Source organism: Dendrobates tinctorius, unplaced genomic scaffold (genome assembly GCF_039654945.1).
Source record: "Dendrobates tinctorius isolate UK_male_01 unplaced genomic scaffold, ASM3965494v1 ptg000060l, whole genome shotgun sequence".
In the NCBI taxonomy this organism is placed as follows: domain Eukaryota; kingdom Metazoa; phylum Chordata; class Amphibia; order Anura; family Dendrobatidae; genus Dendrobates; species Dendrobates tinctorius.
Window position 1 is genome coordinate 8242577 of NW_027361728.1, and position 21898 is coordinate 8264474.

A 21898-nucleotide genomic window follows, 5' to 3' on the forward strand; every position below is an offset into this window, starting at 1 on the left:
TGAAGGTTAGATCATCAACATTTTGGGTCGACAGATGGGCCCTTTTTACTGTCAGGATTGAGCCAGCAGCACTGAAGACTCTTTCCGATAGCACACTAGCAGCAGGGCACGTGAGCTCCTGTAAAGCATATTGTGCCAATTCAGGCCAGGCGTCCAGTTTAGAGGCCCAATAGTCAAAGGGGAATGACTTGTGAGTGTGAGGGAGAGCTTCGATATGGGACGAGTAGTTTGTAACCATAGTTGACAACTGCTGTCTCCTGTCACTTTCAATCGATGCAGTATTACCAGTCGTGTGAGTGGGACTTGAGAGATCAGTCCACAACATGGTCATGAAACCCCTGTCTCCAATGCCACTTCTGATGTGTGAACCAAGAACACCTCTTCCATGTTGCCCCCTATGGCTCGTTGGAGAATCATCACCGCTGTGTGCTGGGAATGCCTCAAACAAATGGTTTACCAGAGTTGCTTGCTTGTTAGCCAATATTAGGTCGAGGTTCTCCTGTGGCATGATGTTTTGGAATTTGCCTTTATAGCGTGGATCCAGGATGCTGGCCAACCAGTAGTCATCATCGTTCATCATTTTGGCAATGCGGGGGTCCCTTTTTAGGATCTGCAAGGCATAATCTGACATGTGGACCAATGTTCCAGGTGTCAATGATGCACTGCGAGTGCTGGGTGGAGGAGCACTTTCTGGCAAATCCACATCCCTCCAGTCATGCACAAACCCTGTACCAGACCTTGCCACGCCAACATTTTCTCTTGCCCCACGAGATGCATCCTCCTCCCCTAAATAATCATCCCCATCATCATCCTCCTCCTCCTCCTCTTCCTCTTCTTCCTCCAACTTGTCCAGGAGATGTCCCGGAGCAGACAATGGCTGACTGTCATCAAGGCTTCCCTCCTCCTCTTCCTCATCCTCCTCGGCTGCAGACGCCTGCTCCTTAATGTGCGTCAAAGTTTGCATGAGCAGACGCATAAGTGGGATGCTCATGCTTATGATGGCATCGTCTGCGCTTACAAGTCGTGTGCATTCCTCAAAACACTGAAGGAATTAACAGAGGTCTTTCAGCTTCGACCACTGCACACCTGACAACTCCATGTCTGCCCTCAAAGTGCCTGGCCGTGTATCCTCCCACAAATGCATTATGGCCTGCCTCTGTTCGCACACCCTCTCAACCATGGGCAGGGTGGAGCTCCACCTTGTTGCAACGTCGATAATTAGGCGGTGCTTGGGAAGGTGGAGCAATCGCTGCAGCTTCTGCATATGACTGGAGTGTACGGGCGACCGGCGGATGTGCGAGCACAGTCTTTGGACCTTCTGGATCAGGTCTGTTAACTCCGGATAGTTATTGAGGAAGCACTGCACCACCAGGTTCAAGGTGTGAGCCAGGCAAGGTATGTGTCAGAGTTTTGAAAGGGCTATGGCTGCCACAAAATTCCAGCCGTTATCATAACTACCTTGCCTGCCTCAAGATGTAGACTGCCCAGCCATGTCTCAGTTTGTCGCTGCAAGTAGTCGGCCAGTACCTCCGCAGTGTGTCTGTTGTCGCCCAAACACATCATCTTCAACACAGCCTGTTGACGCTTACCACTAGCTGTTCGATAGTGGGACACCGAGCGTGCAACACTGGCAGCTGCGGATGGAGTGCTTGTGCGACTGCGCTCTGTGGACGAGCTTTCGCTTCTGGAGGAGGAGGAGGCGGGTCGAATGCCTACACCCAACTGTTTCCTATACCGTGGGCAAGGCAGCACTGTCCCACCGCCGCTGTCCCCTGTGGACCCTGCATCCACCACATTAACCCAGTGCGCAGTGATGGACACGTAACGGCCCTGGCCATGCCCACTGGACCATGCATCTGTTGTGAGGTGCACCTTTCCACTCACTGATTGCTTGAGTGCAAGGACAATGCAGTCTTTCACATGAAGGTGGAGGGCTGGGATGGCTTTGCGAGAAAAGAAGTGCCAACTGGGTAGGTCATAGCGTGGTACTGCGTATGCCATGAGTTCGCGGAAAGCTTCACTTTCAACCAACCGGTAGGGCATCATCTCTAACGAGATTAGTTTGGCAATGTTGGCATTCAAACCCAGTGTACACGGATGAGAGGATGAGTACTTTCTTGTCCTACTCATAGTCTCTGGTAGGGTGAGCTGGACTTGAGAGCTGCATATGGTGGAACTAGCGGTGGACATGGCGGAATGAGAGAGGGTTGATGATGGTGATGGAGTTGGTATTATTTCTGATGGCCTAGATTCAGTCTTTCGTAGCAATAACATTGTGATTCCCTGACTGCTTTGGCCTTGCAACGACACCTCAACATTTTCTGCTGGTGGTGTGCTAACCGGTGGGCTTACAGTGGGGGAAGCGATGTAGCGTTGCTGACTACCTTCATTAGGAGCAGTTGCACATGTAGTACGTGAGTTTTGGTAGTCCGTCCACCCTTGCAAGTGCATGGTGGTTAAATATCTAAGCATGCAACTAGTATTCAAATTTCTCAGATTTTTCCCTCGGCTAAAGGTCTTTGCGCACTTCTTACAGATAACCTTTGCCTGATCATTAGGATTTTGTTCCAAAAAGTGCCACACTGCACTCTTCCTATTATGGCAGACATTTTGAGGCCTTGCACGCTGTGCTAATTTGACCGTCTGGCCTAGCTGTCCTGCAACTCTTTTGGTTTTTGTAACCCATTTTTGGACTGCTCCGGGCCTGCCAGATAACAGCTGTTGTGATGTCGATGCCTGCTGCGGATGCTCCTCCTCCTCTTCTGAGCTATTGGCAGCGGCACCCTCTTCCCCCAATGGATGCCAATCTGGGTCAACAACTGGGTCATCCATCACCTCCTCTTCAATGTCATGTGCACCTTCCTCTGTGTCACCGTGTATGGTGGTATAGTATGCGGGAAGGGGCACCTGAGTTTCATCAGGGTCAGATTCTGGTTCAGTACACTGCGAGGACAATGTAGTTCTCTGAGTGAATGTACCAGCAGGTAAATCTAGCAGTGGCTGTGCATCAGTGCACTCCATGTCAGATTCTTCTTGGACTGGGTAATTCACGATTTGACTTGATAACCCAGGCATGGTATGTGAAAAGAGCTCCATGGAGTAATCTGTAGTGTGGCCTACTGCATCCTTTACTTTTGGTAGGGGTGAAGGACACAAGGAAAGGTGTGGTTCCTGAACATGAGCCTCCAATGACGACTCAGTGCTTTTATTTTTTGAAAGTTCAGAAGAGGAGGCGATAGAGCTGGAGGCTGTGTCAGCAATGTAAGCCAAAACTTGTTCCTGAAGCTCTGGCTTTAAAAGCGGTTTACCTACTCCCAGAAAAGGGAGCCTTCGAGGCCTTGTGGAGCCAGATGATGACGCACGCTCAACACCTCCTGCATTAGGTGCTATTGTGCTTTTACCACTACCAGCAGATCCACCACCACCACCAACACCATCATTACCAGCTGACAACCCCCGCCCACTTCCACGGCCACTTCCAACACACTTCCTCATTTTTGGGAAAATGTATCCAAAATAACACCAGCAATATGGTACTGTAAAACAAGGTACAATGTACATATAGTATTGGGGAGAATTTGAATCTCCCTACAGACTTGAGGACACTGAACTATTATCTCAAGCCCAGTGTAGATTACACCTCAATATAACAGGCTGAAATTGGATGGTGTATAAAATGTCTATATAGGACTGGGGAGAATTTGAATCTCCTTACAGACTTGAGGACACTGAACTATTATCTCAGGCCCAGTGTAGATTACACCTCAATATAACAGGCTGAAATTGGATGGTGTATAAAATGTCTATATAAGACTAGGGAGAATTTGAATCTCCCTACAGACTTGAGGACACTGAACTATTATCTCAGGCCCAGTGTAGATTACACCTCAATATAACAGGCTGAAATTGGATGGTGTATAAAATGTCTATATAGGACTGGGGAGAATTTGAATGTCCCTACAGACTTGAGGACACTGAACTATTATCTCAGGCCCAGTGTAGATTACACCTCAATATAACAGGCTGAAATTGGATGGTGTATAAAATGTCTATATAGGACTGGGGAGAATTTGAATCTCCCTACAGACTGGAGGACACTGAACTATTATCTCAGGCCCAGTGTAGATTACACCTCAATATAACAGGCTGAAATTGGATGGTGTATAAAATGTCTATATAGGACTGGGGAGAATTTGAATCTCCCTAGAGATTTTAGCAAGCTGACAATGATGCTCTCAGTCCCAAGTATGGCAGCAGGCAGCCTAATAAGCAGGACTGCTGCTCACAAAAGTGTGGAAAAATGAACGCTTGGTAACTGGGCAAAAAAGAGGATGAAAAGTATTTTTGCTTTTAAAAAAGCAGTTTGCACAGCAGTGTGAAAACAGCAATGCAGCTATCAGGGAGACTTATAAGGCAGCCTAATAACCAACAGAGCTGATGCACTAAAATATAGCCTTCCCTTGCACTGCACACTAACTGGTGTGTTGTACAGGCAAAATCGCTAGCAGCAGAAGCAGTTTTTTGTATCTTCTTCCCTGCCTAACGCTCTCCCTACAGAATCAGCAGCAGCAGCAGCTCTCCCTATTCTGAGATCAGCAGAGGTAAGATGGCGGTCGGCGTGCACGCCCTTTTATAGCCCCTGTGACGCCACACAAAGCAAGCCAATCACTTGCATGCCCTTCTCAAAGATGGTGGTGACCGCTGCCTATGTCATCGCGTTGCCCACAGTGTGCGTCCTCCATCTTTGGCTGAAAAAGGGCGCTGAAGCATAATTTGAAACGCAACTTTGGCGCCATGGTCGCCGACCTCTTGGCCGACCTCACGCTATGGTTGGGTTTCTTTTCATGAAACCCAACTTTTGCGAAAGTCGGCAACTTTTGAAATTGACCGACCCGTTTCGCTCAACTCTAGTCACGAAAAAACATTCTCGTAATCAGTGGGATCCGTTGAAGCGTTCCAGAGTTGTAACCTTATAAAGTTACAGTGGTTCGATTTCAAAATTAAGGCCTGGTCATTAACCTACAAAGTGGCTTGGTCCTTAAGGGGTTAAAATGAAAAAAAAATTACAATATTATTTTTTTTTAGCCTAAAATACAAAGGAAATGTGTCATCTTTAACTTTAGACCTTTTAGAGATTTCATCTTCAACTTGCTTTTAACTGTCCAGTAATGTTGACCAGGGGTGCCCAAACTTTACATGCCACTGTAATTGACAGGGAGATAAGAATGAGTAAGTCATATGCTTGGAGTACAGTTTTTTAACTGATCATCAAATCTCCTAGCACAATTCAGCGAATCTGGCACATTTGAATTTCAAAAGATTCACTCATCTCTAATCATATGTGATTCTCTATAGTGAATAATATCTTCTAAATAATATGTTAAATAAATATACTTGTATTTTAGAAATATGTAGTAAATACATATTTTATAATAGCTCAGCCAGGATTTATTTTTCACCAATTCTGTCTAATTGGTTTTTAACGTCAAAACACACAATTTTTCGGACTTACAAAGAATTATTAGTCGAAAAGATGAAGAGATCCAGCAAAGATTAAAATCTCATATTTTATTGATATACATTAAAAGAATAATTAAAAATAACAATATTGCCCAGTAAGAGGCAAAAAACGCCAAATAACAATGGAGTCACCTAGCAATGCAGCTGTCCATAAAGATAAACTATCTGATTGACAAGGTAATTGAATATAATAGCTGTTTATAATATCAAGGAAAAATAGTATCCAAATGCAAACAATATATTAAAGATTATATAGAGGGTGAGTAAAGCCTTACAAATATAATCACATAAACAACATGACCGCAATGTCTAAGTATATGTGATAGTCAGACCCATAAACCTCACAACAGTATGGCCCAAAAGGTTACGCAAACAGCAATGAGTCAGAGGTAACGCTACCTGAAGTAAAAGGATATAGGTGACTGCAAATTGGCGTGGTGTGGCGAGGCCTGCAGCTACTATATTCAATTACCTTGTCAATCAGATAGTTTATCTCTATGGACAGCTGCATTGCTAGGTGACTCCATTGTTATTTGACGTTTTTTGCCTCCTACTGGGCATTGCTGTTATTTTTAATTATTCTTTTAATGTATATCAATAAAATATGAGATTTTAATCTTTGCTGAATCTCTTCATCTTTTCGGTTAATAATTCTATGTAAGTCCGAAAAATTGTGTGTTTTGACATTTGCTGGGACGTGCCAGACTATATATATATATGGACTAATTTTGGTATATCTAATTGGTTGTTAAGCAACATTGTTCCAAAAGTGAAAAAAATACATTACCTTTCTTAGCGCATTTATAGTAACTGCATAAATAAGGCCAATGATGGCAAGGAATGTCAAAAATATGTAAAACCAGCGTACATCTCGATGGAACTTGAAGTTTAAAGGTTTAGGGTATAATATAGATCTCACCATGTCACCTTTAATAGTATTGAAACCTATGATAGGAGCAAACATTTTAATATTAGTAGTATGTGCCCTTTAGGATTTTGCTGTATTTTTCCACACACATTTTTTTAAGTTTGATGTGTTATTGATAGTGTTGAGCATTCCGATACTGCAAATATCGGGTATCGGCTGATATTCGCTGTATCGGAATTCCGATACCGAGTACCGATATTTTTTCAATATCGGATATCGGAATCGGAAGTTCCCATAATGCAAAGAGCCACTGCTGTGGCTCTGATTGGCTGCCGAAATGACGTCATCATGATGCGTGGTCTGTGCGCATCATGATGCGCCGTCAGTTCAGGCCTTCCGGGGGGTCTATGCCGACTGCCCGGGGGTCTGTACCGGCCTGCCGGGGGTCTATGCCGACTGCCCGGAGGTCTGTACCGGCCTGCCGGGGGTCTCAGCGGACTGCCGGGGGTCTGTACCGGCCTGCCGGGGGGCTGTGCCTACTGTCCAGGGGTCTGTGCAGGCTGCGGGGGTCTGTACCGGCCTGCCGGGGGGCTGTGCCGGCCTGCCGGTGGTCTGTACCGACTGTCCGGGGGTCTGAGCGGACTGCCGGGGGTCTGTACCGGCCTGCCGGGGGGCTGTGCCGACTGTCTGGGGGTCTGTGCAGGCTGCGGGGGTCTGTGCAGGCATCATCCGATGGGACTACAAGTCCCATCGGGCGATGCCTGCTACCATGACGGTGATTGACACATTAGCCATTGATGGGACAGTAGTAGTCCCATCATCCGGCCTATGTGTTGAATGTAAAAAAAAAAAAAAAAATACATACTACATACATACTACATGCTACATACATACTACATACATGCTACATACATACTACATGCATGCAACATACATACATACTACATATATACCACTTGCATGCAACATGCATACTACATATATACCACATATATATTACATGCATGCAACATACATATATACTACATGCATGCAACATGCATACTACATATATACTACATGCATACTACATATATATCACATGCATGCAACATACATACATACTACTAGTGTTGAGCATTCCGATACTGCAAATATCGGGTATCGGCCGATATTCGCTGTATCGGAATTCCGATGCCGAGTACCGATATTTTTTCAATATCGGATATCGGAATCGGAAGTTCCCATAATGCAAAGAGCCACTGCTGTGGCTCTGATTGGCTGCCGCAATGACGTCATCATGATGCGCGGTCTGTGCGCATCATGATGCGCCGTCAGTTCGGGCCTTCCGGGGGGTCTATGCCGACTGCCCGGGGGTCTGTACCGGCCTGCCGGGGGTCTGTGCCGACTGCCCGGGGGTCTGTGCGGACTGCCGGGGGTCTGTACCGGCCTGCCGGGGGGCTGTGCCGACTGTCTGGGGGTCTGTGCAGGCTGCGGGGGTCTGTGCAGGCATCGTCCAATGGGACTACAAGTCCTATCGGGCGATGCCTGCTACCATGACGGTAGCGACTTTTTTTTTTTTTTACAGTGGTGGAGGAATACAGGGTGGAAGGATACCTACCTCCCGACACTGGTCTCCTGGAGCCCGTAGAGAACGGTAGCATCAGCTGATGCTGCTGTTCTCCACGCAAGATTGTCGTGGGACACTCATGGACTTCTGCGGATCAGGGGTAAGTATATTGATGCTTTGTTATTTTAATATTTATTCCACATATGACAATGGCTTCGGGGATCAAAGTGACAAGTGATGGTATGTACTCTATGTTATATGTACTGTATGTCTATATGTATGTATTGTATGAATGTATTGTATGTAGTATATATGTATGCTGCATGCATGTAATATATATGTGGTATATATGTAGTATGCATGTTGCATGCATGTGGTATATATGTAGTATGTATGTTGCATGCATGTAGTATATATGTATTATGCATGTTACATGTTGTATATATGTATGTTGCATGTAGTATATATGTAGTATGTATGTTGCATGTAGTATATATGTAGTATATATGTATGTTGCATGCATGTAGTATATATGTAGTATGTATGTTGCATGTAGTATATATGTTGTATATATGTATGTTGCATGCATGTGGTATATATGTAGTATATATGTGGTATATATGTAGTTTGCATGTTGCATGCATGTGGTATATATGTAGTAAGCATGTTGCATGAATGTAGTATACATGTTGTATGTTGCATGCATGTAGTATATATGTGGTATATATGTAGTATCCATGTTGCATGCATGTGGTATGTATGTTGCATGCATGTAGTATGCATGTTGCATGTAGTATATATGTAGTATGCATGTTGCATGCATGTGGTATATATGTAGTATGTATGTTGCATGCATGTAGTATATATGTTGCATGTATGTAGTATGTATTTTTTTTTTGTACATTCATCACATTAGCTGGATGATGGGACTACTACTGTCCCATCATTGGCTAATGTGTCAATCACCGTCATGGTAGCAGGCATCGCCCGATGGGACTTGTAGTCCCATCGGACGATCCTGCACAGACCCCCGCAGCCTGCTCAGACCCCCGGACAGTCGGTATAGACCACCGGCAGGCCTGCACAGCCCCCCGGCAGGCCGGTACAGACCCCCGCAGCCTGCACAGACCCCCGGACAGTCGGTACAGACCACCGGCAGGCCGGCATAGCCCCCCGGCAGGCCGGTACAGACCCCCGGCAGTCCGCTCAGACCCCCGGACAGTCGGTACAGACCACCAGCAGGCCGGCACAGCCCATCGGCAGGCCGGTACAGACCCCCGCTCAGACCCCCGGACAGTCGGTACAGACCACCGGCAGGCCGGCACAGCCCATCGGCAGGCGGTACAGACCCCCGCAGCCTGCACAGACCCACGAACAGTCGGCACAGCCCCCCGGCAGGCCGGTACAGACCCCCCCCGGCAGTCCGCTCAGACCCCCAGACAGTCAGTACAGACCACCGGCAGGCCAGAACAGCCCCCCGGCAGGCTGGTACAGACCCCCTCAGCCTGCACAGACCCCCGGACAGTCAGCACAGACCCACGGCAGGCCGGTACAGAGCCCCGGGCAGTCAGCACAGACCCCTGGCAGGCCGGTACAGACCCCCGGGCAGTCGGCATAGACCCCCCGGAAGGCCCGAACTGACGGCGCATCATGATGCGCACAGACCGCGCATCATGATGACGTCATTTCGGCAGCCAATCAGAGCCACAGCAGTGGCTCTTTGCATTATGGGAACTTCCGATTCCGATATCCGATATTGAAAAAATATCGGTACTCGGTATCGGAATTCCGATACAGCGAATATCGGCCGATACCCGATATTTGCAGTATCGGAATGCTCAACACTAGTAGTATGTATGTATGTTGCATGCATGTGGTATATATGTAGTATGCATGTTGCATGTAGTATATATGTATGTTGCATGCATGTAGTATATATGTAGTATATATGTAGTATGCATGTTGCATGTAGTATATATGTAGTATATATGTATGTTGCATGCATGTAGTATATATGTATGTTGCATGCATGTAGTATATATGTTGTATATATGTAGTATGCATGTTGCATGCATGTAGTATATATGTAGTATGTATGTTGCATGCATGTAGTATATATGTATGTTACATGCATGTAGTATGTATGTTGCATGTAGTATATATGTTGTATATACGCATGTTGCATGCATGTAGTATATATGTTGTATGCATGTTGCATGCATGCAGTATATATGTAGTATGCATGTTGCATGCATGTGGTATATATGTAGTATGTATGTATGTATGTTGCATGCATGTAGCATATATGTAGTATGTATGCAGTATGTATGTAGTATGTATGTAGCATGTAGTATGTATGTAGTATGTATTTTTTTTGTACATTCATCACATTAGCAGGATGATGGGACTACTACTGTCCCATCATTGGCTAATGTGTCAATCACCGTCATGGTAGTAGGCATCGCCCGATGGGACTTGTAGTCCCATCGGACGATCCTGCACAGACCCCCGCAGCCTGCACAGACCCCCGGCAGGCCGGCACAGCCCCCCGGCAGGCCGGTAAAGACCCCCGGCAGTCCGCTCAGACCCCCGGACAGTCGGTACAGACCACCGGCAGGCCGGCACAGCCCATCGGCAGGCTGGTACAGACCCCCGCTCAGACCCCCGGACAGTCGGTACAGACCACCGGCAGGCCGGCACAGCCCATCGGCAGGCCGGTACAGACCCCCACAGCCTGCACAGACCCCCGGACAGTCGGCACAGCCCCCCGGCAGGCCGGCACAGCCCCCCGGCAGACCGGTACAGACCCCCCCGGCAGTCCGCTCAGACTCCCGGACAGTCGGTACAGACCACCGGCAGGCCGGCACAGCCCCCCGGCAGGCTGGTACAGACCCCCTCAGCCTGCACAGACCCCCGGACAGTCTGCACAGACCCCCGGCAGGCCGGTACAGAGCCCCGGGCAGTCGGCACAGACCCCCGGCAGGCCGGTACAGACCCCCGGGCAGTCGGCATAGACCCCCGGAGGCCCGAACTGACGGCGCATCATGATGCGCACAGACTGCGCATCATGATGACGTCATTTCGGCAGCCAATCTGAGCCACAGCAGTGGCTCTTTGCATTATGGGAACTTCCGATTCCGATATCCGATATTGAAAAAATATCGGTACTCGGTATCGGAATTCCGATACAGCGAATATCGGCCGATACCCGATATTTGCAGTATCGGAATGCTCAACACTAGTAGTATGTATGTATGTTGCATGCATGTGGTATATATGTAGTATGCATGTAGTATATATGTAGTATATATGTAGTATGCATGTTGTATGTAGTATATATGTAGTATATATGTATGTTGCATGCATGTAGTATATATGTATGTTGCATGCATGTAGTATATATGTGGTATATATGTAGTATGTATGTTGCATGCATGTAGTATATATGTAGTATATATGTATGTTACATGCATGTAGTATATATGTAGTATGTTGCATGTAGTATATATGTTGTATATATGCATGTTGCATGCATGTAGTATATATGTTGTATGTATGTTGCATGCATGTAGCATATACAGTATGTAGTATGCATGTTGCATGTAGTATGCATGTTGCATGCATGTAATATATATGTAGTATGCATGTTGCATGTATTATATATGTAGTATGCATGTTGCATGCATGTGGTATATATGTAGTATATACAGTATGTAGTATGTATGTTGCATGCATGTAGTATATATGCAGTTTGCATGTTGCATGTAGTATATATGTAGTATGCATGTTGCATGCATGTGGTATATATGTAGTATACATGTAGTATGCATGTTGCATGCATGTAGTATATATGTAGTATGTATGTAGCATGTATGTAGCATGTATGTAGTATGTATGTAGTATATATGTAGCATGTAGTATGTATGTAGTATGTATTTTTTTTTTTTGTACATTCAACACATTAGGCGGATGATGGGACTACTACTGTCCCATCATTGGCTAATGTGTCAATCACCGTCTTGGTAGCAGGCATCGCCCGATGGAACTTGTAGTCCCATCGGACGATCCTGCACAGACCTCCGCAGCCTGCACAGACCCCCGGACAGTCGGTACAGACCACCGGCAGGCCGGCACAGCCCCCCGCAGCCTGCACAGACCCCCGGTTGTCCGCACAGACCCCCAGGCAGTCGGTACAGACCACCAGCAGGCCGGCACAGCCCCCCGGCAGGCCGGTACAGACCCCCGGTAGTCCGCACAGACCCCCTTGAAGGTCCGTACACCCACCCGAGAGGCTGTACAAGGACAGAAAAGGGTTTTTCTTTTTCCGATACCGGAAGTCCCATAGACTTGAATGGGACTTCCGGTATCGGAATCGGCGATACCCGATACTTTTTTCGTATCGGGCCGATACCATCCGATCCGATATTTTAGGGTATCGGATGGTATCGCTCAACACTAGTTATTGAGTACTGTGTAAGCTCACCTGTCCTTAAGACTACAGCTCTGGCAGGACCTTGTGCAGTGGATTCAGTCCTTATCACTTCAGTACCACAAAACAAGACATGGCGCTTATAATCTTCTCCACTGTACTGCTTCCATGGCATTTTGTCATCTCCGTTTGGCAGCTGTGTTTTTATTACAGGGATTGATTCTCCTGAAAGCAGTAATTTAATAGAAGATCAGTATTTCTATTAAAAATGTCCAAGGAGCCATTAAATTCTGCAAAATGGTAATATTAGATCTGTGTTCTCAGACTTCAAGCATATTACACTACATTTTTGGCCAGAAGAGAATGCTATTGGTGATGGCAAACCCGTGATTATTCAGGTCCGGCACGTTCAGCCGCACAATTAGACACTGAGCAGCGCATGCATACGGTACTTAGTGTCTCTGCTGGATGGCAGGCTGTATAGTCGCATCATGCAACAATGCAGCCCTCCATCTAGATGATGCAGAGCTTGACCCATTGTGAGACAAATGGATTATTATCTTCTCGATAGACAGGTAAAGAATATTGTTGTTTATTATTTAAATTCTGTGACAGGAGGTCATGGCTTCTGTAGACTGGAAGAGGACGTGAGTATGGTTTAATTTAGATTCAATAAAGGAGTTGGTGTCTTTTTTTCAATTAAAGGACTTTATTCTGGGTGTGTGTTTTTTTATACAATATGACTATGGGGTTGGTACTGGGGGGATCTTACAGACGCCACTCCATTACTAATTTCTGGGCTTGATGTCACCTGACAACCACCACAACTATCACCCCACTCTCCACTACACCATGGCAAATGGGAAGAGTGAGGCTAAGTGCCAGATTTGGCACAAAGAATCATAGAATCATAGAATCGTAGAGTTGTAAGGGACCTCCTGGGCCATATGGACCAACCCCCTGCTCAAAGCAGGATTCACTAAATCATCCCAGACAGATGTCTGTCCAGTCTCTGTTTGAAGACTTTCATTGAAGGAGAACTCACCACTTCTCATGGCAGCCTGTTCCACTCATTGATCACTCTAACTGTCAAAAAGTTTTTTCTAATAGCTAATCTGTGTCTCCTCCCATTCAGTTTCATCCCATTGCTTCCAGTCTTTCCTTGTGCAAAAGAGAATAAAGATGGTCCTTCTACAATGTGACAGCCCTTGAGATATTTGTAGACAGCTATTAAGTCTCCTCTCAGTCCTCTCTTTTTAGCTATAGACAGCTATTGAGTCTCCTCTCAGTCTTATAGATGTGCCATTTCTGGGGCGGCAGTGAACTGATGTTTTTAGTCTGGGAGGGAGCCATTATCCATCACCCACTCCTAATCTATTAATATCAGCCACAGCTGTCTGTCTAACCTTTGCTGGTTATTAAATATTAACTATTGAACCCATTGTACACCCGGATGGCGAGCATTTTTATTGGTATATGGTCTCCCATCCTGGTATGTGCTTCCCCCCTCATAACCTGGTATGCATGGCACCCCTCATTCCTATCCTGGTATGCATGGTACCCATAATCCTTATCCTGGTATGTATGGTACCCCTTATCCCTTTCCTGCTATGCATGGCCCCCTCACCCATTCCTCATTCTGGTATGCATGGTCCCCTAACCCCCCCAATCCTGGTATGCATGGTACCCTCTCATCCCTATCCTGGTATGCATGGTACCCCCTCATCCCTATCCTGGTATGTATGGTCCCCTCACCCGCTCAATCCTGGTATGCATGGTACCCCCTCATCCATATCCTGGAATTCATGGTTCCCTCACCCCCAATCCTGGTATGCATGGTACCCCCTCATACCCATCATGGTATGCATGTTCCCCTCACCCTCCAATCCTGGTATGCATGGTCCCCTCACTCCCCAATCCTGGTGTGCATGGTCCCCTCACCATCCAATCTAGGAATGCATGGTCCCCTCACGCCACAATCCTGGTATGCATGGTCCCCTCAGCCCCCAATCCTGGTATGCATGTTCCCCTCACCCCCCAATACTGGTATGCATGGTCCCCCCTCATCCCTATCATAGGATATATGGTACTCCCTCACCCGCCAATCCTGGTATGCATGGTCCCCTCATCTCCAAATTCTGGTATACATGGCACACCTTAACTCTCAATTCTGGTATGCAAGGTCCCCTCATTCCCAATCCTGGTATGCATGGCACCCCTCTCCCCCCATCCTGTTGTGCATGGTACCCCTCATCCCCCAATCCTGGTATGCATGGCCCCCTCACCCCCCAATCCTGGTATGCATGGTCCTCTCACCCCCAATCCTGTTATGCATGGTCCTCTCACCCCCTATCCTGGTATGCATGGTCCCCTCACCCCCCAATACTGGTATGCATTGTCCCCCCTCATCCCTATCGTAGGATGTATGGTACTCCCTCACCCGCCAATCCTGGTATGCATGGTCCCCTCATCTCCAATCCTGGTATACATGGCACCCCTTACCTCCCAATTCTGGTATGAAAGTTCCCCTCATCGCCAATCCTGGTATGCATGGTACCCCTCATTCCCACTCCTGGTATGCATGGTACCCCTCACCCCCTATCCTGGTATGCATGGCACCCCTCATCTCCCCATCTTGGTATGCATGGTCCCCTCACCTCCCTACCCTGGTATGCATGGTCTTCTCACCCTTTATCCTGGTATGCATGGTCCTCTCATCCCTCTATCCTGGTATGCATGGTCCTCTCACTCCCTTATCCAGGTATGCATGGTCCTATCACCCCCATATCCTGGTATGCATGGTCCTCTCACCCCCCCTTTCCTGGTATGCATGGTCCTCTCACCACCCCAATCCTGGTATGCATGCTTACCCCTCACCCCCCTATCCTGACATGCATGGTCCCCTCACCCCCAGTCCTGGTATGCATGGCATCCCAGTCCTCATCCTGGTATGCATGATCCCTTCACCCCCCAATCCTGATATGCATAATAAATAATAATAAATAATAATCTTTATTTAGCGCTAACATATTCCGCAGCGCTTTACAGTTTGCACACACATTATCATCACTGTCCCCGATGGGGCTCACAATCTAAATTCCTATTAGTATGTCTTTAGAATGTGGGAGGAAACCGGAGTACCCGGAGGAAACCCACGCAAACACGGGGAGAACATACAAACTCCTTGCAGATGTTGTCCTTGGTGGGATTCGAACCCAGGACCCCAGCGCTGCAAGGCTGCAGCGCTAACCACTGAGCCACCGTGCCGCCCTATGCATGGTACTTCCTAATGCCTATCCTGGTATGCATGGTTTGCTCACCCCCAATTCTGGTAGGCATGGTCCCCTCACCCCCCCAATCCTGGTATGCATGGTACCCTCACCCCCAATCCTGGTATGCATAGTCCCCTCACCCCCCAATCCTGGTATGCATGGTCCCCTCACCCCCCAATCCTGGAATGCATGGTCCCTTCACCCCCCAATCCTGGTATGCATGGTCCCTTCACCCCCCCAATCCTGGTATGCATGGTCCCCTCATCCCCAATCCTGGTATACATGGCACTCCTTATGTCCCAATTCTGGTATGCATGGTACCCCTCACACCCTATCCTGGTATGCATGATACCCCTAATCCCCCAATCCTGGTATTGCCGCGGGGTCTCGCCATGAGGTCAGGAGAGGGCGGTATTGTGCCGCCGAAATCGGTGCCCGATTCCGGCGGCACAACATGCCCTCTCCTGACCTCAGGGCGAGACCCCGCGGCAATACTGGATCGGTAAGTTGTTGTGCCATGATGTCTGGAGAGCGTGGGCTTGTGCCGGAGAAATTGGCACCTGCGTAATCAACACTTTCCGGTGCCATTTTCTTGAAGACACACTGCAGTGTGTATTCCACAAAATGGCACCAGAAAGCGCAGACTGGGCATGCGCCAATGCCGGCTAAATCGGTGCCTGCGCAGTCCTCGCTTTCCGGCACCATTTTATTGAAGGTACACTGCTGTGTGTCTTCCACAATATGGCACCGTAAAGAGCAGACTGGGCATGCCGCCCTCTCCTGACATCCCCGCAAGATCCCGCAGCAACACCGGATTGGTAAGGTGTTGTGCTGGAGATTATGGCATGCGTTCAGTGCTTACACATACCGCAATCTCCTGGGCCACCCTCCTCATCCCCGGGTGTGTTACTCTGTCCAGACTGCGCAGGCACGTCACGCTTGCACAGTCTATAAAGGCTTTGGACAGAGTGACGCTCCCAGCATTATATTATAGATAGCTAGACCTTACATCATTTTTTGCTGGGTCCCCCATTTTGATAACCAGGAATGGCTAAGTGTATATCTGTGAGCTGATATTAGTAGCCTGGGAACCTTTATGAATATTATCTCTTTCCCAGAATAGCCTTTGGCTTTCCTTCTCTTTTTAACAGATGGGAGACTCCAAAGCGGTTTTTTAATTGTCAACAAGAACAGTAAGTCACCTGAGTTCATAGCAGCTGCTTCTCTTGCTTTGTAAGTAGCAGCTGTATACTTAACATTTCCTGATTTTCCTGATTATTAAAATGGGGGACCCCCCATAAAAAATTATATGGGTTCCCCTGTATTTTTTTGGTAACCAGCTAGGCAAAACTGACAGCTGCAGGCTGTAACCCTCAGTTGTCAGCTTCAGCAAGGTTGGTTATCAAGAACAGAAGGGTCCTCCCTCGCGCTATATTTTTTAATTATTTAAATAAATTATTTTTAAAAAAGTGTGATCTCCCCCATTTTTGACAGCCAGCCAAGCTAAAGCAGACAGCTTTGGGCTGGTGTTATCAGGAATCATGGCTATTAGCCGCCCCAGCCTAAAAATAGCAGCCCACAGCCGCCCCTGAAAAGGCGCATCTATTAGATGTGCCAACTTTGGTTTGCCCAGCTCTTCTCACTTGCTATGTGATGATGGAAAGTGGCATTCGGGGTTAAAATCACCTTTCTGTTGTCCAGTGCTATCAAGCCCCCAGCTTACTAATGGAGAGGCCTCTATAAGACACCAATTTATTACTAATCCTATAGTTATATTGTAATTAGTGATGCGCAAATACATACGGCACTATTCGTTAGTCTCACGAATTGTTCGCTAGTTGGGCTATTCGTTACTCGTAATTTGGTATTCACCTCAGTATATTTGAGTGACCTGCCCAGCATGTTTGGTGCTTTATTTGCAGCTAATGAACATGCTGGGCTGGCTTGCCAATCGCAGTAATGCCGGCACCATCTTTGGTGTGGCATTACTGTGATTGGCTTGCCTTATAGCATCATATTTTATCCAAGCCGGCGCCATCTTGCGCATATTACAGCCGGAAACAGCGTAGGGAGAGCAAAAGGAGAGTGAAAGGAGCATATAGGTAGAGTTTGTCATTCCGTAAAGCTCTTTTAAGAGCTGAAGAGGGTAAAGATTAGTTCTTTGTTAGGAGGAGGTAGTGTAGGTAGAGATTTAATAGGAGGGAGAGTGAAAGATAAGCACCTGGGTGTTATCATCATTGCAAGTACATGCTGTAGATCTCTGCTATTTTGCATTGTGTTGTATACAGTAGTTTAGGATTAGGAACAGACTGTGGGATTAGAGGGAAATAGGGATGGTTTCATCCACTACCATAATATACAAATCAGCTCTTTTTAGAGGCAAATAAAACTAGGTAGTACCTGAATATACAAAACCAATTTTTTGGAGCTACATAATATTCCTGTGTAGCAGTCTATTAAAAATATTTTTTTACAGCTAAATAATATTCCTCAGGACCAGCATATAGTAACATCCATTTGAAAAGCTAATTGCTAAATAATATTTCTCGCCTATTGTTTAAATAGCTAATATTTATCTAGCAATTGTGCGACTGGCGAAAAACCTACTGAGCTACGGGAACGTTACTATTTACCAGAGTCTGCTGTTGATGTGTCTCATAAAGGCGATCTAAAAAAGCCAAAAAAATTTCTATTGGTTAAAAGAATAGCGTATTTTTATCTAGCAGTTGTGCGACTGGCGCAATCCATGCAGTTTTTTTTCCTTTCATTTTCTGCATGCCAGCAGTATGTTATATAACAGGAGGCGCTAAACAGAATTATATATACTGATATATACTTTTCTGAGAAAAGATCCTGTATAATTTATACTCTATGCAATGAAATTCTTGCTTTTTCTTTGCGCACAGGTCCAGTGAGTGCTCCTAATAAGTGATTGACTGTTTTTCTTTTGTAAGTGTGCATACAGTGATAGCTGTTATAGATGACTGAATTTGAACAGAAATGTTTGCGGTCCGTACTGAACACCTACGGATTGGGAACGGACTTCTCCAGACTTGGGTCTCTTCTATTTTTGACAGCCAGCATGGCAAATCTGCTGTGGGCTGCGACCCTCAATTGTTAGCTTTACTATGGCTGGTTATCAAGAATAGAGGGGTCTCAACACCGTTTCTTTTAATTATTTAAAAAACTAAGAAAAAAACAGCTTAGGGTTCCCCATTTTTGACAACCAGCCAAGCTAAATCTGTCAGCTGGGAGCTGGTATTCTCAGGCTGGTAAAGGGCCGCTGTTCATGGTGACAAATTTTTTACGGTGAACTGTGGTGAATTCAGTGAACTAAGCTCAGCGCTACATCATGAGACTTGTTCTTCATCAGCCAGGCTTACAGTGAAGAGAGCTGGGATTGCAGATTCAGTGACCTGCGGTAATCTCATGATATCACCGCTAGTTATTGATGCTGTGCTCGCAGTTGCTCATTCTCCCATGGTTTTCAATATGGACAATTGCATCCTGGCACCATCCAGGTTTAAAACCACTTATCGCAGAGATGGATTACAGCGTGGGACAGTATGTTGCACAGGTGAGGGATATGGTTGTTTTTTTATTTATTTTTTTATTTACATAAGACCAGGGCTTAGGTGAGTATTATTGCTGTTTATTATTTTCTGTTTATGCATGGGGCAAAATGTTCAATGGAATAGGAGTAAGTAAATAAGGCTGTGTGTTTATTTACAATATGAGTAATGAAGAGAAGCTTTATGGACGTCTTTCCATTACTAATTTGTGGGCTTGATATCAATAGGCATAAAATAGCTGACATCAACCTCATAAATATCAACCCCACTTGTCACGGCCACAGGGGAAATGGCAAAGGCAGAACTGTCGCATCATACAGATGCATGTGTTAGGACTCTGAAGATTTTTTGATTACCTTTTGGGCATTTCTGCCCTCTTTCAAGATGGCATCTGTTGTCTCATGTGCCCCTTGTCTTCCTGCTTTATAACGCCAGCACATCCTTTAGTCTGTGCTAGAGTATTCTGCCTGTGTCCAGCTCCTGACCCTGGTGGCTTCCTGGCTTTCTACCTGCTCATGTGAACCTTTGTGGATATCCTGTTATTCCGCTCTCTGAGTTTCTGCTGCATACACCGGTTTTCAGTATTCCTCCTGATTCTGGTTGCTTTTGTTGCTCCCATCTGCATTTGTTGGACACGTAAGCTGATGCTGCTCTGCAAATACCTGAGACTTCCTACCCAGGCCTTCCTGGATGAGTTAAAACATTATTTGAACTGTCTTTTAAGTATATTTATCTGTGTATGGACTAAACAAGGACTTACTCATGTCAAGTATCCTCAAGTACAGCTGTGCATCATAGACTTTCCGTTTGATTGCATCTTCCTCTGAAGTTTCCTACAGACTCTGTTAAGCTGCATTTAATATTTACACCAAGTGTTTTGGACTTGAGTTTTTCCCTGCACCTGTTTGCATCACCGTGTGATATAATATAGACTTTACCACTTAGAAACTGTGTCCTGTAGTTGTCTTGTTCCATGCAAAAAGACTCCTGAGTAGTGTTGAGCGATACCGTCCGATACTTAAAAGTATCGTATCGGATGGTATCGGCCGATCTAAAAAAAATATCGGGTATCGCCGATTCCGATACCGGAAGTCCCATTCAAGTCTATGGGACTTCCGGTATCGGAATAAGAAAAACCCTATTTTTGCCTTGTACAGCCTCTCTGGGGTCTGTACGGGCCTTTCGGGGGGCTGTGCCGGCCTGCCGGGGGGGGCTGTGCCGGCCTGCCGGTGGTCTGTGCAGGCTCCGGTGGTCTGTGCCGGCCTGCTGGGGGGCTGTGCCGGCTTGCCGGTGGTCTGTGCCGGCCTGCCGGGGGGCTGTGCCGGCCTGCCGGTGGTCTGTGCAGGCTCCGGTGGTCTGTGCCGGCCTGCCGGTGGTCTGTGCAGGCTCCGAGGGTCTGTGCAGGCATCGTCCGATGGGACTACAAGTCCCATCGGGCGATGCCTGCTACCATGACAGTGATTGACACATTAGCCAATGATGGGACAGTAGTAGTCCCATCATCCAGCTAATGTGTTGAATGTAAAAAAAAAAAAAATTACATGCTGCATACATACAACATGCATACTACATATATACTACATGTAACATACATACTACATACATGCTACATACTACATGCATGCTACATACATGCTACATACATACTACATACATAATACATATATACTACATATATACTACATGCATGCAACATACATACTACATATATACTACATGTAACATACATACTACATATATACTACATGTAACATACATACTACATACATGCTACATACATGCTACATGCAACATACATACTACATACATGCTACATACATGCTACATACATACCACATGCATGCAACATGCATACTACATATATACTGCATATATACTACATGCATGCAACATACATATATACTACATACAATACATACATATAGACATACAGTACATATAACATAGAGTACATACTTACCGTCACTTTGATCCCTTAAGCCATTGTCACCTGAGGGATAAATATCAAAATAAAAAAACACCAATATACTTACCCCGATCCGCAGAAGTCCACGAGGGTCCCACGTCCATCTTGCGTGGAGAACAGCAGCATCAGCTGATGCTACCGTTCTGTACCAGCTCCAGGAATACAATGACGGAAGGCAGGTATCCTTCCGCACTGTATTCCTCCACCACTTTAAAAAAAAAAAAAAAAAGTCCCTAGTCTCGCTTTATGCCATTGCTGCGTGGGAAATTCCCACGCAGCAATGGCATAAAGTGAGACTAGGGACTTTTTTTTTTTTACAGTGGTGGAGGAATACAGTGCGGAAGGATACCTACCTTCCGTCATTGTATTCCTGGAGCTGGTAGAGAACGGTAGCATCAGCTGATGCTGCTGTTCTCCATGCAAGATGGACGTGGGACCCTCGTGGACTTCTGCGGATCGGGGTAACTATATTGGTGTTTTTTTATTTTGATATTTATCCCTCAGGTGACAATGGCTTCGGGGATCAAAGTGACAAGTGACGGTAAGTATGTACTCTATGTTATATGTACTGTATGTCTATATGTATGTATTGTATGTAGTATATATGTATGTTGCATGCATGTAGTATATATGCAGTATATATGTAGTATGCATGTTGCATGCATGTGGTATGTATGTAGTATGTATGTAGTATGAATGTTGCATGTATGTTGCATGTATGT

General features: G+C 46.2%; 1 protein-coding gene across 2 annotated transcripts in view; it reads right to left on the reverse strand.

The window, feature by feature from the left end:
* LOC141092486 (probable cation-transporting ATPase 13A4) overlaps window positions 1-21898 on the reverse strand; it is a 260800-nt gene that overhangs the window by 181826 nt on the left and 57076 nt on the right. For both annotated transcript variants that reach the window (XM_073578658.1, XM_073578659.1), the window contains exons 10-11: window positions 12421-12591; window positions 6308-6465 (exon numbers count right to left, since the gene is read on the reverse strand). In XM_073578658.1, coding sequence (XP_073434759.1) covers window positions 6308-6465; window positions 12421-12591 — 329 coding nt within the window. The remainder of the gene's footprint in view (window positions 1-6307; window positions 6466-12420; window positions 12592-21898) is intronic.